This window comes from Heterodontus francisci, chromosome 10, assembly GCF_036365525.1.
Source record: "Heterodontus francisci isolate sHetFra1 chromosome 10, sHetFra1.hap1, whole genome shotgun sequence".
In the NCBI taxonomy this organism is placed as follows: domain Eukaryota; kingdom Metazoa; phylum Chordata; class Chondrichthyes; order Heterodontiformes; family Heterodontidae; genus Heterodontus; species Heterodontus francisci.
In genome coordinates this window covers 86,837,099-86,851,276 of record NC_090380.1, presented here as the reverse complement: position 1 = coordinate 86,851,276, position 14,178 = coordinate 86,837,099, and the positions used below count along the sequence as shown (strand labels likewise).

Sequence of the window (14,178 nt, the reverse complement as noted above, 5' to 3'; positions counted from 1 at the left end):
CCCAAAGCTGTTGCGGTCGATTATAGTGCCTCTACTGCCATTTCGGTGAGTGCCAACCTAGGACGGACTTGCATTCCAGTGTGAATCGGAAATGGAGACATTAGCTGCAACATTCAGCTCTGTATTGCTGCTGGTGTCAGTGTTAAAGAGCTCGGTGAGCTGAAAATAGCTGCCAAACCGCTTCCGGCCAATTGCAGCGTGGTTCACGTTCTAATGAGTTCTTCATGATGTCTGATGCAACATAAATGAGATGCGTGGAGTCCAGTTGGTTGAAGATCTCAAACAGGTTTATTACAGCTAAACTATTATGTACAGTACAGCGCACACTATTTACAGAACCTTTCTCGAGATGTTACAGTTGCAGAGTGACTCTAGCTTGTAGCCACATGACTACATCCTGGTACTTAGCTCATTAGCATGCTAAGATCTTAAAGGGACATCACTCTTAAAGGCAATCATACAACTTCCCCTTTCTTTCCAAAGATAAGTCTCGTATGCTAAAAGTAAAAATACATAACATTGGATAACATCAAAATTATTTACACATGGATAGAGATTATGACATTTACACATGCAGAAACTTAAGAGTCCACATATTGCTTTGGTGGTTTGACATCTCTTGCTCGGAGAATTTGCATCTCAGCTGTTGCTGTTTTTTCTGAGGTTTCTTCCTTTTTGCATTCAGTTTCTGTTGCTCTCCCTTCAGCCTGCTAATATATTCTGTTGCTTTTCTCAAGATGACAACTTTTGAGACCTTGTCATTCTTGGAAGGTTCTGGCACCTGATCTCTAAGAACCAAAAGACAATTCTTCAACTCATTCCTCCTCTGCCTCCTCAGGACATTGCGTGTCCATTGCTTCTCCTCAACCTCCGCATCTCAAGGCTCAAGGTCGAAGATTTGTTGGGCGAGGAGTACTAGGTCTCTTGGCAGTACCTGTCCATTCTGGCCCTTTGCGGTACTCGTGGTTCTCTGGATAGCAGAGGTGAAGGCGCAGCATAGTTATGCTATTGCTGGGTGTCCAGACTGCAATGTTTGATGCTGGCCAGAGTCTGCGAGCGGGTTCTGGTCCTGGAGATTTCCCCTTGGCAATGCTCCCCACTGCCAACTGTTGCGTCTCAGTAGTGACAATGTCAATCTCTTCTTCTGAGTCACTGAAGCGCGAGGAAACACTGCCTGTTGACAAAGACCTTTCACCATCTGAGTTTGGATCTTCATTCTCTTGGTGTGGCATCTCTGAGAAGGGGCTGAAACTTTCCAAGCCAGAACTACTGAGATCCTGGAGGGAACTGTGCGTCATATGGGTACCTTTGGTCTCTTCTGGTGTAATTGGTGATTTAGTGACCTCATGGATAGTGATGGTCTTTACACGCTGGTCGTCCTTCCACTGCTGGTCCGCTCATGTCTACCAGGTAGAATATTTGTGGCTTCCATGCTGACTTGCCATAGCTGCATTCCATTGTTAGTGTACCACTGCAAGTGATGGGTGACCCATTGTATGCAGATAACTTGGCAGTTGCCGGTTGTAACAATGATTTTCAATGACTCCAGTACATATCCTTCAGGTTTCGGACTGGTAGGATATTTGCACTAGCTCCTGTGTCAGTCTTTACCCTGAGTGTATGTTTTCCAGCTTTCTTTGGGCATCTCATGTTAATAGTGGTGAAAGTTTCCAGTTGTTTGACTTTATGAACATGATGTTTCAGTTTCACAATGTGAAACGCCTGTGCCACTTCTGGCTGAAAATTACTTCTCACTGGGTCTTGTCTCAGGTCTGATTTGCTGTGGATTTTGTGTATCAGCTTGTGTTTATGCAGGTCTCTGGAGGTCTCCTTGCTGCTGTTGCCATGTTGCTGCACCTGTTTTCTGTTTGTTTGAGTCATACTATGACTGGATGCGTCTTTGGAGCCAGATTTCTTACGCAGGCGGGCACAATGAGCTTTTGCACTGCACTCCTTTCACAGGTCTTGAAATGCAGGATAACTTTGTGGTCAGTGGGGCAAACCACACTTACCACACAGCTTTCTTGCTCTTTTCGACCTGATTATGGTGCCAATACAGTTGGCTGCACCCAGTGCTTGCAGGTGCTGTTATCCAGCAACAATGGCTTCATATTTCCTGCCATCAGCAGTGCATCAATGCTGTGATCTTTCTTTTTCTCCTAGATATCTTTCTGAAATGCTTCAATGGGAGTTGGTACAATTACCAGCTATATTATTCGGTCTGACAGCTCAGCTTCTGAGAAATCGCATTCGTGGCCCTTACTATATCATCTACTGACAAACTGGTCTGATTCCTGTGGCTGTTGCCTGTAAGAATTCAATTCCAGACAGTCAATTCTAAAATTCATTCTTAATCAGAGCTGATCTTCTAGCACTTTCCATATCTTTGCGGGATTTTTCTGGTCTTTCTCAGATAAGCCAGAGGTATTGATTCTGTGTAATCCCTCATTTTCAACTGCTACTAGTATTTTCACAGCCTGTTTTACTGGTTCTGCCAACATTTGATCTGTGAAGCATTACTGCATTCTTTATTTGAAAGGTTTGAACTCGGAAAGGATATCCATGGCCATTCAGTTCATTCTGGGAAATTTGGTATCCATCTTCCTGCTGTTCGTTTGCTTGAAGCTTGCTTTGAGCCTTGTTCTATGCACTGTTTCCCCTTTAATAAAATCTCTGTTATTCACGCGAACTGCTTGGATTGAGAAGAACAGATGCTTGGTAGTGCTCTCTGTTTATCTTGCTTGCAGCACTTAAGTCTGCCTGTTTACACAGCTTGCTTTTTTTTTCTAGAGTTCTTCACGCCCAAGTGGTTTAATGGCATTTTTATTGGTGTGGCTGCATGAATGGAAGCTTTTCATGTTCGAGTGATTTAATAAGTTTTTTAAACTTTGGCTGCGTGCATGAAGGCGCTGCAGTGATTGAGTTTTTCCCGTGCTTTTTGCAATCGGGCACCTCCTGTAATGGCACCGACTTCAATCAGCCTGGGAGAGGAGTCGGATCTTACCCATATTCTTTTAATGGAATCTTTAGAAAAAATCAATCTTTAAAGCACCTCACAGCCTTTTTTTAAAACCAGTATCCCTCCACCATCGGCAGAATGACTCGCCCGATTTATTTGCAACTTGCCGTTCTGAGCTCTGTCTTCTACAGCTGGATGTGTTTTTTTTTTGTCCATTGTTTGGGCCAGTATTTCGATGGAACCTTTGTCTCTGGTGGCTGTAGGAATGGTCGTTTTCAAAGCTATTTTACCCATGGTAAATTTAGACTTTGTCTTCTCACTGCAGCTGTCATCATGTAATGCATTATTTATGTTGTCTGACACAACATAAATGAGATGCGTGGAGTCTAGGTGGTCGAAGATCTCAATCAGGTTTATTACACCTAAACTATTATGTACAGTACAGAGCACACTATTTACAGAACCTTACTCTGTGTGTTACAGTTGCAGAGTGACTCTAGCTTGTAATCACATGACTATATCCGGTACATAGCTCATTAGCATACTAAGATCTTAAAGGGACATCACTCTTAAAGGCAATCATACACCACGCCTGGCGCACCATGTTTGTAAGGGTGTTAGCATGAGCATGTTGTGGATGTGCAGAAAGCGTGCAGAGTGGGTAGATCCTGATATCACTGTGTCAAATGCTAATTTGCCATCCAATTTGCCATTTTGGGCCTTGCAGATGTTGTTAACACCCTCTCTTAAACACTCCCAGATGAATATGTATTCAGCTACACAAGGGACCCTCACCATTAGTGCTATTTAAAGAGATCAGAATGGCACTTTGGGGTGAGGTGTCTGACTTTCTTTTGCTGTTGCAGTGTGTGTGTGTTTAGTGTTGTTGGAGGGGTTCTGAAAAGGTGTTGGAGTCAGAATGGAGAGTTGCTGGACTTTTCCAAGGAGTTCATTGGACTTTGAAGGCCTGTCAGTGAAAGGCCTGCTAGCACTAACAAAGGCTATAATTGCAGTCCCTCATGGTCTGCAGCATGGCAGGGCAATGAAGCTCAGGTAGCTCAGAGGGGAAGCTGTGTGCAGTTGGAGGAGGAGAAGGGCATTCAAAGGAAGACTGTACCTACCTAGGATATTCAAGGAGCACTTGAAGGCATGAGCAGCAACTGAGGCAGCTATGAAAGCTATGATTCACCAAGGAGGTAGGAAGGTGGGACTGAACTGTGCCACCTCCTCCGATCGAATCTGCAACTGCAGAGTAGGGCGAGGATGGCACTGCCAGTGGCTGTGAAGATCACTGTGGTCCTCAATTTCTCTGCCAGCACATTCTTCCAGGTGGGAGCCAATGACATTGCCAACATTTCACAATTTACCGTGTATTGCTGCATCAGGATTGTAACAGAGGTCCTGTAGACGGGAAAGGGGACTTCATCGTCTTCTCTCCAACCACAGAGAAGCAGGAGGAGCAGGCACATCCATTGCCAGGGTAGTGGGTTTCCCAATGGTGTAGCGAGGCATTGACTGCACCCATGTAGCTCTGTGGGTGCCACGTATAAACAGGGAGATAGCCCCTTGTGGTTGTGTCTATCAGGCTCTTAATGGGCAGTTGGTGTGTGACCTTGCACAGAACATAATGCTGGTGAAAGCTCATTAGCCTGACAGCAGGCACAATGCTTTCACCCTGCACCACACAGTTGTTCCTGCCATATTGGAGCCAACATGACAAACCAAACAGTGAGTTTGTGGTGACAAGGGATATCTGCTCTACACATGGTTCATGAGATCACCTCCGCAAACCGACCATGCTTGGCAATGCATGTACAACAACAGCTATGCTGCCAAGAACATCATGGAGTAAACCATTGACAACAGTTCCATTGCTGGACGGCTCGGGGGAAGCCCTCCAACACTTGCCGGAGAACATCTGCAACTTTGTGGTAGTCCACTGTGTCCTCCAGAAGCTTGTTTTCATGAGGTGGTAGCTCCTGACCCCCTGCTCCCATTCCTTTTGCAGGGTATGCCTCGAGGTCCTTCTGGCCCCCTGCAGAGCTATGACCTCTTTCCCCCTTTTGACCTCTTGGACTAAGGCCTCGGGTGCCACATCAAAGAACTGGGAGCCCTCTCTCTGCCTGTTGCTCCATTGGTAATCTTCTTCCTTCCTTCAGAGACTTTAACTAACAGTTCCACCAGCTGCTTCAGCCTGAATGCACCTTCCCTATTAGTGGAGTAGGCTGCTTTAAGAAGTGCTCGCTGGCTGTAAGTCATGTGAGGCATGCATGCACCTTGTCCCCCTGATGAACGTGCAGCCACTCAGCAGCACATTTAGTCCTGGGCTACATGTCACAATCATAGAGATAAGCAGAAAACATGAAATTTATGTGTTGCCTGCATTATTTCGACTGGGCATGGGTAACCGTGCTTTGCAATCCCCGCACCAGCTAATGGGCCTAATCAAATTTTTAGCCCACTACATCTGAACTATCAGGTTGGTTAACATTTTAACCTTCCTACTGAAATAAATTTTAGTTAAAGGTTTGAGGAATACAATGACTTAATGTACAATATATTTACATTTTCAGCAGAGCCAACATCAAGAAGTCCATATTACCCAGTTCCAAAGGTTACGTAACTGTGGAGCCTTCACCTCGGGCAGGTAAGCCGTACATTCATGATGAGTAAATTGAAGGTTTAATATTTTTGAGGGCATGTGAGTAAGCAGAATGGTGGAGTAATAGCCTGCCGTAAATAGTCTGGAATTTGCCACTCTTTTTCAAATAAAGTGTAATTTAATGCTCCATGCAGTTGTTTCATAAATTTTGGGTACAAGTTTATTTAAAACAAGTAGGACTTAACCAACAAAAATGGATTGTCTTGATGAATCCACATAAGATTAAAACTGATCCGAAACTTTGTACATAAAACATCTATAACTCAACAAGTCATTCAAGATTAAAATAAAAACAAAATACTGCAGATGCTGGAAATCTGAAATAAAAACAGAATTTCTAACCTTTGATTTCTAACCTCTGATGAAATGTCACAGACCTGAAGCGTTAACTCTGTTTCTATCTTCACAGATGCTGCCAGACCTGCTGAGTATTTCCAGCATTTTCTGTTTTTAAGTCATAATACTAGAATAATACTAGTGTCTTGGCCATTATGGTGCATTTTAACTATTTTAATTTATAGTTTGAAAATATGATTTAAAACAGAATCCCCTTTTTCCTCAATACAGTCTGAGATAGAACATTAGACACTGTGGCCACAAAATCCGGCTCCGTAGCGCCACTGTCCTTGGTACTATGGAAGCCCAAAGAGGCAAAAATGGTGTTCATATTGCTTCCATGCATTTCTGGCACAACCTGTGTGGCACACCTGGCTTCTAAGGGTATGAGTACAGGCATACTGTACTTGTGCTGAGCACGCAGAGCGAGAAGATCATGACGTCAATGTCAAATGTGAGTTGGAAGCCCAATCTACCATTTTGGCCCTCACAGGTCCTGTTAATGCCCTTTCTTAGTACTCCTGCATACATTCAGCTGCATGAAGGACCCCCAACCCCTCCCCTATCCACCCAGGGCCTAATCATGGGACTTTCAGGTGAGGTGCCTTTGACTTACTTTTGCCGAAAATGAGTGGAAGTACTGTATTCAGTGATTTTGGAGGAGTTTGGAAAAAGTGTTGGAGGAATGGGGAGATGTACCAGAACGGCAGATGGTTCTACTCCCTGAAGGTGCAGTTGGTGTGCAGCCATCCACAGACCATCGATGTCATTGAGCGCTCGCTGTCCTGGCGACAGGCACAATGCTTGTATCCTGTGTCAGTCAGCCGTTCGTGCCATATTTGAGCCACATGATGCGCCAGAGGCTGGCTGCTTTGTGAAAAGGCTTACCGCTCTATATGTGGATCATGAATTCCCTCTGCCACCCGATCACGTGTGGACAGAATGCATACAACGAGAGCCATGCTGCCACCAGGAACATCATGGGCACACTATGGGTGTTCTCAAACAACAGTTCCACTGTCTAGAGGGCTTGGTGGGGGAGCCTTCCAATACTCACACAAGCATGTCTCCAAATCCAAGGTAGTCTGCATCCTCCACAATCTTGCTTTCATGAGGGTGCAACTCTTGCCGCCAGGAATTCGGCATTAATCTTGGGAGAAGGAGGAAGAAGAGGAGGAGGAGGAGGCAGAAAGGAGGAAGAAGAGGAGAAGGCATCTGGTGCCCCTTCAGCCGGACAGACTTCTATCAATTCTCATCTCCACATCACCACTGATCCACAATTGCCCACCTTTCTGTCCCTCTCGAGGGACCATCACTACATCCTCTTGGACACAGTCCTGAAATAAAGGAAACCACAGAAAAACATTTCCATGAAAACTTTATCCAACAACACTTCTAATAATACGCACAGAAATTAAACAATTCAGCCTTGTGCATTTTTTTAGTGCCTGTCTTGTGGGTGCCTTCATATGTCCTCATGTTCCTATGCAGTGCTACCACAGCATTACTGGTGGAAGGCTTCTGACTTTCAGTAACTGTTACTGCAGATGGCCTTGCAGGACAACCTTGAGCAACTCTGGGCTTTGAGTGCCCGGCTTCAGTCTGTACCACCTCAGCCTGGGCAGCAGCAGACCCAGCTAAGTGACTGATGGGCACTGGTGGAGTGGCAATGGTGGGAGCATGAATGTGGTCATTCTGGGAGTGGACAGCAGATTTGTGCTCCAAGGATCCATTGACACTTCCATGGGACAGCGCCTCAGCAGTTCTAGTAAACTGCTGGAGCACAGATTGCTAGACTGCTGTGAGACTCCAAATGTCCCTTTGAGCAGTGGTATCCACAGCCATGATAGTGGCAGTCTGAGCTTGCATGCCACCAAACTGGGCTTGCATGACAACAAGCATAGATGGCATGACTTCAGTCTGAGATTTCATGGCAGCACTGCAATGTTGGGTGTCTTCTGCTTAAGCTACACTGCAAATTTAGACATTGCCCATTGGACGCTGCAAAACGGCTGGGTCAGTAAGTGCTGTCAAGGGGTTGGACACCACTTCCATACTGGATAGAATGGGACCTAGGTCTGTATGGAGCCCTCTAACAAATTGGAGCTGGACTCCTCCATCCACCTTGACCGAGGCAACAGGGTGGCTGGCAGGCCTGCCAATGCACAAAGCATCTCTGAGTGCATGCCCATCAGCGTTCTCCCATACACTTCCCCATCAGCATCCTCAGTTGTCCTTTGCAGCAGAAATCCTCTGTGACTTTATCCTCAGTGGAGCTATCCCTTTCCCTTCTCTGCAGCCCAATGTTGCTCAGTTGCTCACCACATACAGATCCTGCCCCGATACTATCGTCTAATGTACTCACAGTGCCAGTATCTGAGCTGGTGGCTGCGGGTGTCTTATCAAGTGGTGATGCTTCTTCTTCAGACGTCTGCTCTTGCTCTTCCTGGTGACACTGCACTGGCTGGCCAGGCAGGAGGTCTTGGGTATCTGAAAACAGAAATGCAGAAGGGGAGAGTTGGGGTGAGGGAAGGGAGGCACATGAAAAGCAAGAGGTCCATGGTCATACCATGTGCAGTTTGCACTTCATGTCAGATAGCAGGATGAGAGTGAATTGGGATTTAAGAAGGAGCATAAGGCAGGAAAATAACAATCTGTGACCTAACTCCATACACCTGCCTGTGTCCCACATCTGTTAATATTTCTGTCGAACAGAAATTTATCGATCTCAGTTTTAAAAATAATTGCCATTCACAGAAGAGAGTTCCAAACTTCTATTACCCTTTGTGTGGAGAACTATTTCCTAAATTCACACCTGAAAGATCTGGCTTTAATTTTTAGACTATGCCCCCTAGACCCAGGCTCCCCAACCAGTGGAAATCATTTCTCTCTATCTATCCAAGTCATGAAAAGGTGCTTTATGTTGAATGATGATTTTTAATCCACTGGCTGGAAAGCTGAATTGCATTTTAAAAAAACAGAGACTAAAGAGGACTTGGAGTTTGCAGCTAAAGATGGCTACCCCAATATTCATCACCGTACCTTCCACATTCCAATCTGTCTTGATGGAGACACCATGGCTGGAATTTTATGCCCCTTGCAGAAGTGGGCTGGAGGTGGGGGAGGACGTAAAATTGGGTGGGAGGCGGGGGTGCCCTTCCTGTTCCAGCTGCAATTTTACCAATTAATTGCAACTTAAGGGCCTCCTCCCACCGCTGTTGGTATATTACCAGTGGCGGGCAGGCAGGTGGTTCAGTAGCTCAGAAGGCTGCCCAGTAATACCTGGCAGCCTCCTTGTGGGCTGTGGGAGGGGGTCTCTCCTGGTTAGGTAGATGGTTTCTCCCTCTCCCCGCAACACAAGCCATCGCCCAAGAGCACCTCCTCCATCCACCCCCCAACCTCTCGAGTGAACGCCCATGCACCCACCCCCGCACCCCCGCACCCCCCCAGGTTTACTGAGCTCCAGCTGATTGTTCCAGTGAGGCCCCACCCATTTAACTGTATTCCAGGGCCTTGTCCATATTGCCAGTCCTGGCTGGGTGCGGTCCCAACAGGAGCCACTGTTTCCGGTGGCGCTGCCGGGACTGAAGAGCTGCCGGCCTGTTGACTGGCTGGCAGCACTTGGAAGCAGGACCTCCTGCCTCAGAGGGGTGGAAGTCCCACCTGAGGCCAATTAAGGGTCAAGGCCATGTAAAATTACAGCATGGCTTCCAGGCCCGGCAGAGGCAGGCTCACCACTGTCTTTTTCTGCTGGTGGGCTGGGCCTCCAGCCTGATGTAAAATTCCAGTCCATGTCTGCAAAGACCCATCAAGGATAATAACTTGGGGAATCTGGTTGAACCACGAGTCCTGTTCCTCTTAGCGAGGCATCAAAGAAATCAACCAGTGGAAACAAATCACTCAGCCTAATCACTTGAACAATGGGACCTAGCTGTGAAAAGGGGATTCCTAGACATGGACTAATTAGGTTGCAAGGGGGAATACATTAGTAACAACATGCTTTAATCACTGGGTGACAGTCATGCAACAGGCCCACCCTTTGTGTGCTTAAGCTTCTGTTTTCTCTGCAGTATAGAGACAAACAACTAGATACTGATGAGAGACGACCCAAGGGGTCCCTCCTTCCTCCCCCCCTCTCTCTCTCTCCAACCAACCTTGCAAGCTTCAAACCCTGTTTGCTGACTGTGACCACCGAGGGACACCCCTGCTGCAGACAGAGATTCCTTGAAGGAAATTAACCCTGCACTACTGTCTCCAGGAGAACAGCAAAATCAACCGTCCACATCTTCAAATTGGAAGCCTCAGGACCACCGAAGCAAAGCCGCACAAATTCAGCCTGAAGCCAGCCGAGTCACCAACTTCCACAGATTGTATACCCCTTTTATTTCTCTGGACTTTAACTTGACTGATCTATCCTCCCTCCCTCACTCTGTATTCTATTTGTGTATGTGTGTGAACTGCGTGTGTGTGTGTGGGTGTGTGTGTGTGGGGGTATGTGTGTGTGTGTGAAAGTCGGAGAGTATTTTATTATCTTACTTTAGTATAATAAAGTTAACCTCTTAGTTACGCTCAAGAAGAACTGTCCGATTGGTTCTTTCATGAGCACAGCGCACAGACAGTTAAACACGCACTGAATTGGCAAGTATATCCTCTTCAAAAAAGAATAAACCTGTTGCAGTCAATCAAGGAGAGGGAAAAGAGAGGAACCATTTGACCCCTCCTCACCTGATCGTAACGCTAGTCCCCTTAATATTTTAAAAACTTTTATCAAATCACCCCTTCACCTTCTAAATTCCAGGGAACAGAACCCAAGTTTGTGCAATCTCTTCTCTGGAGTCCAGGTATCATTCTGGGGAATCTAAGCTGCACTCCCTCCAAGGACATTATATCCTTCCTAAGATGTGGTGTCCAGAACTGAACACAGTACTCCAGGTGTGGTTTAACCAGGGCTTTGCATTCTAGTTCTCCGGATATAAAGGCCAGCATTCCATTAGCCTTTTGATTATGTTCCGTGCCTGTTCATGACATTTTAATGCTCTGTGTACCTGCACCCCTAAGTCTCTTTGGACCTCCACTGTTTCTAACTTTTCCCCAATTAGAAAGTACCCTGTTCTATCCTTTTTAGGTCCAAAATGGATGGCCTACAATGAAACCCATTTGCCACAGTTTTTCCCATTCTCTTAATCTATCAATATCCCCTTATAATTTTATGCTTCCATCTATGCTGCTTACAATCCTGTCAATCTATTTGTCGCCGGCAAATTTGGGTATGCGTCTTTCTGTTTCACCATCTAAGTTATTAATAAATATGGTGAATATCTGAGGCCCTAACACCACTAGTCACATCCTAGAGGGGTTTCCTGTACAGGCTGCTCCTGCACACACTCCACTTCCTCGCCCTCGTCAGCAGGCCGGACACGCCCTGGCGGTCCGTGTTGCCATCTGGCGGCGAGGGAAAACCCCAATGGAGGTCTCTCTACGCAGGAGTCTTCCCCCTTTACATCGGGGACCTGGGGTGGAGGCTGTTGCACAGGGCAGTCCCGTGCAATAGACTTTTAAGTAGGTTCACGGACTCCCAGGCCGCCTGTACTTTCTGCAGCCTGGATGAGTCCGTGTTCCATGTATATATGGAGTGTGCGAGGTTGCAGCCCCTCTTTGAGTATTTGAAGGGGCTGCTCCTCAAGTTCTGGCTGCACCTCAGTCCCACGCTCCTGATCTTTGGGCACCCGGAGCGGAGGGGCGTGGGCCGGGTGGAGGATCTCCTCGTCGGTCTGCTCCTGGGCATGGCAAAGGTGGCAATTCACAGGTCCAGGCTGCGGGCCATCGGGGGGTCCGTCCTCCCCGATTGCCTGCCCCTCTTCCGCGGTTACGTTCGCGCCCGGGTGTCCCTGGAGAAGGAGCATGCGGTGTCCGCCCGTACGCTTGAGACCTTCCGCGACCGGTTGGCACCGCAGGGACTGGAGTGCATTATCGACGTCGAGAATGGCATTTTAATTTGAGTTTTTGTTTATTTCTGGTTTTAATAAAGTTATTTAAAAAAAATATAAATATGTATATAAAGGGGGCCTGAGAAATAAAGGCCCCCTCAACATGGAAAATATAAAAGGGGCCTGGGGTTTAAAGGCCTCATTAAAAAAAAAATAAAAAAACTAGTCACATCCTGCCAATTAGAGTACCTGCTCATTATCTCTACTGTCTGTCCTCTGCTGTTCAGCCAATTTCCAGGTCAATAATTTGCCCTCAATTTCATGTGCATCAACTTTAATTAAAAATCTCTTATGAGGGATTTTATCAAATGCCTTCTGGAAGTCCATATAAATGACATCTATAGACATTCCCCTGTTCACTACTTTAGTCACCTCTTCAAAAAATTCAATCAGGTTCATCGGGTATGTCCTACCCTTTACAAATCCATGCTGGGTGTCGCTGACTATTGTGAGAACTTGGAAGATTCCAGTTAGGACATCGGCAATGTTTTCACCTGCTTCCTTTAAAACCCTGCGATGGAAGCCTTTTGGTGCTGGTGATTTGTCACTCTTTAGTGTCATTATTTTGTTCATTACTGTTATTTTGCTCATGTTAATTTTGGTGAGTGCCTGTCCTGATTAAAAATTTGTTTCCTTGGGATTTCCAGCATGCTGACCTCTTCCTCCACTGGAAATACTGGCACAAAATAATTATTTAGCATGTCTGCTATTTCCTTACTTTCATTGACAGTATCTCAATTGTCAATTGCTCCTGGCAACCCTGTTTTTCCTAATTGTCACGGTATAAATTTTCTTGTTGATTTTGATATTCCTTGGAAGCTTCTTTCAAGATTCCCTTTTTGTTTTGTAGCTCTAGCTCTCTGTTTTGTCACCCTTTGCTGTTCTTTTATATCTTTCCCATTCACCAGAATCTGTGCTATTTTTTGATTTTTGTATGCTTTTTCTTTTAGTTTTCTGTTGTCTCTAATCTCTTTATTGTCCATGGCTGCTTTTATTGGCAAGTAGAGCTCTCATCCCTGAGAGGCATAAACTGGTTTTGGATTATGTTAAGTTCTCTTTTGAACACCTCACACTGACCGTCTGTCATTTTACCCATTACCGATACTGCATCATGATTCCTCTATCTTGTTTCTCTTTATTTTCAGCTGCAGTTCTTGGGGAATGTGTCCGGGGAAAGCCCATGGTATCACCATCTGGCTTTTATTATAAGGACCAGTGGATATCAACAACCTGCAGTATTCACCGCTTTGACACTCCTACAAGTGTTACAGATTGTCTTCAGCGAAAAAAAGTTTATCTGTTTGGGGATTCCACTATACGCCAGTGGTTTGAATATTTGATTGGATTTGTTCCAGGTTAGTCAGTCTATCTATTCATCAAACTACCTGTATCCAGCATGCATCCCACATTAAATGCACATGTGACATTGAAAATATATGAATTATGTTTTTAAAATTGGCTCCAGTACAAATTTCAACCAAGAAAAGCTATTCGAAAATTACTGATCAAAAAGTCTCAGGATTTCTGAAAACAATAATCTTAAATAACTCACTTACCAATAAAAGAAAGGTGAAGGTGAAACAATGAAATCAATCAAAATACTCCCATAAAATTGTTTTAGCCTACTGACTAAGGGCTTAAAAGATAAAAGCATGAAATATTAAAATATTGCAAAGTAACATGACTTATATTTAATTATAACAATCTTCTGTTTCAGTACCTTCATGAACAGTTTTATTTGAAGGTCCCATCTGAGTTTGGACTTAATATGGTAGATTTATTTTGCCCTTTCACCCCAGGGAAAGGTCATTTCCCTGAGTGCAGAGATAGGAAAAATAGTGGGGGAGCGGGTTCGATCATTTATGGCACTGTTAATTGCCCCAGGATGTCAAGGATTTCCCTGGTGCGAGGAGCTGGGTCTATGCCTGCAGTAATGCACACCAGCGATGAGTTTGCTAATGAAATGGGAGACTGGATTCTCAGCCTCCCCCTTCACTTTGCCAGAGGAATGTTCACTGGACACCCAGTGAAACATGGAACAAAAGTTGGCCCCAGCAGTCAGCAGGGGTCCAGGAGCAGGTCTAAGACAGACAGCTAAGTTTCAGTTTTTGTGACTTTTCATCCTCCATCAGCTGTGAGAAAGCCCCTTGGAACCTGATTCTCAGCTGCAGGCCTGAGGTGTGGTCCTGGCTAGAGGTGCCCAGGTTTATGTTAAAGGGTAAATTCCAAGTATC

The 14,178-nt window shown here is 45.5% G+C and overlaps 1 protein-coding gene across 1 annotated transcript in view; it reads left to right on the top strand.

The window, feature by feature from the left end:
* The window catches only part of LOC137374593 (NXPE family member 3-like), a 41,321-nt gene that overhangs the window by 19,781 nt on the left and 7,362 nt on the right, over positions 1-14,178 (top strand). Inside the window, exons 4-5 of the mRNA XM_068040931.1 lie at positions 5,533-5,606; positions 13,090-13,299. Coding sequence (XP_067897032.1) covers positions 5,533-5,606; positions 13,090-13,299 — 284 coding nt within the window. The remainder of the gene's footprint in view (positions 1-5,532; positions 5,607-13,089; positions 13,300-14,178) is intronic.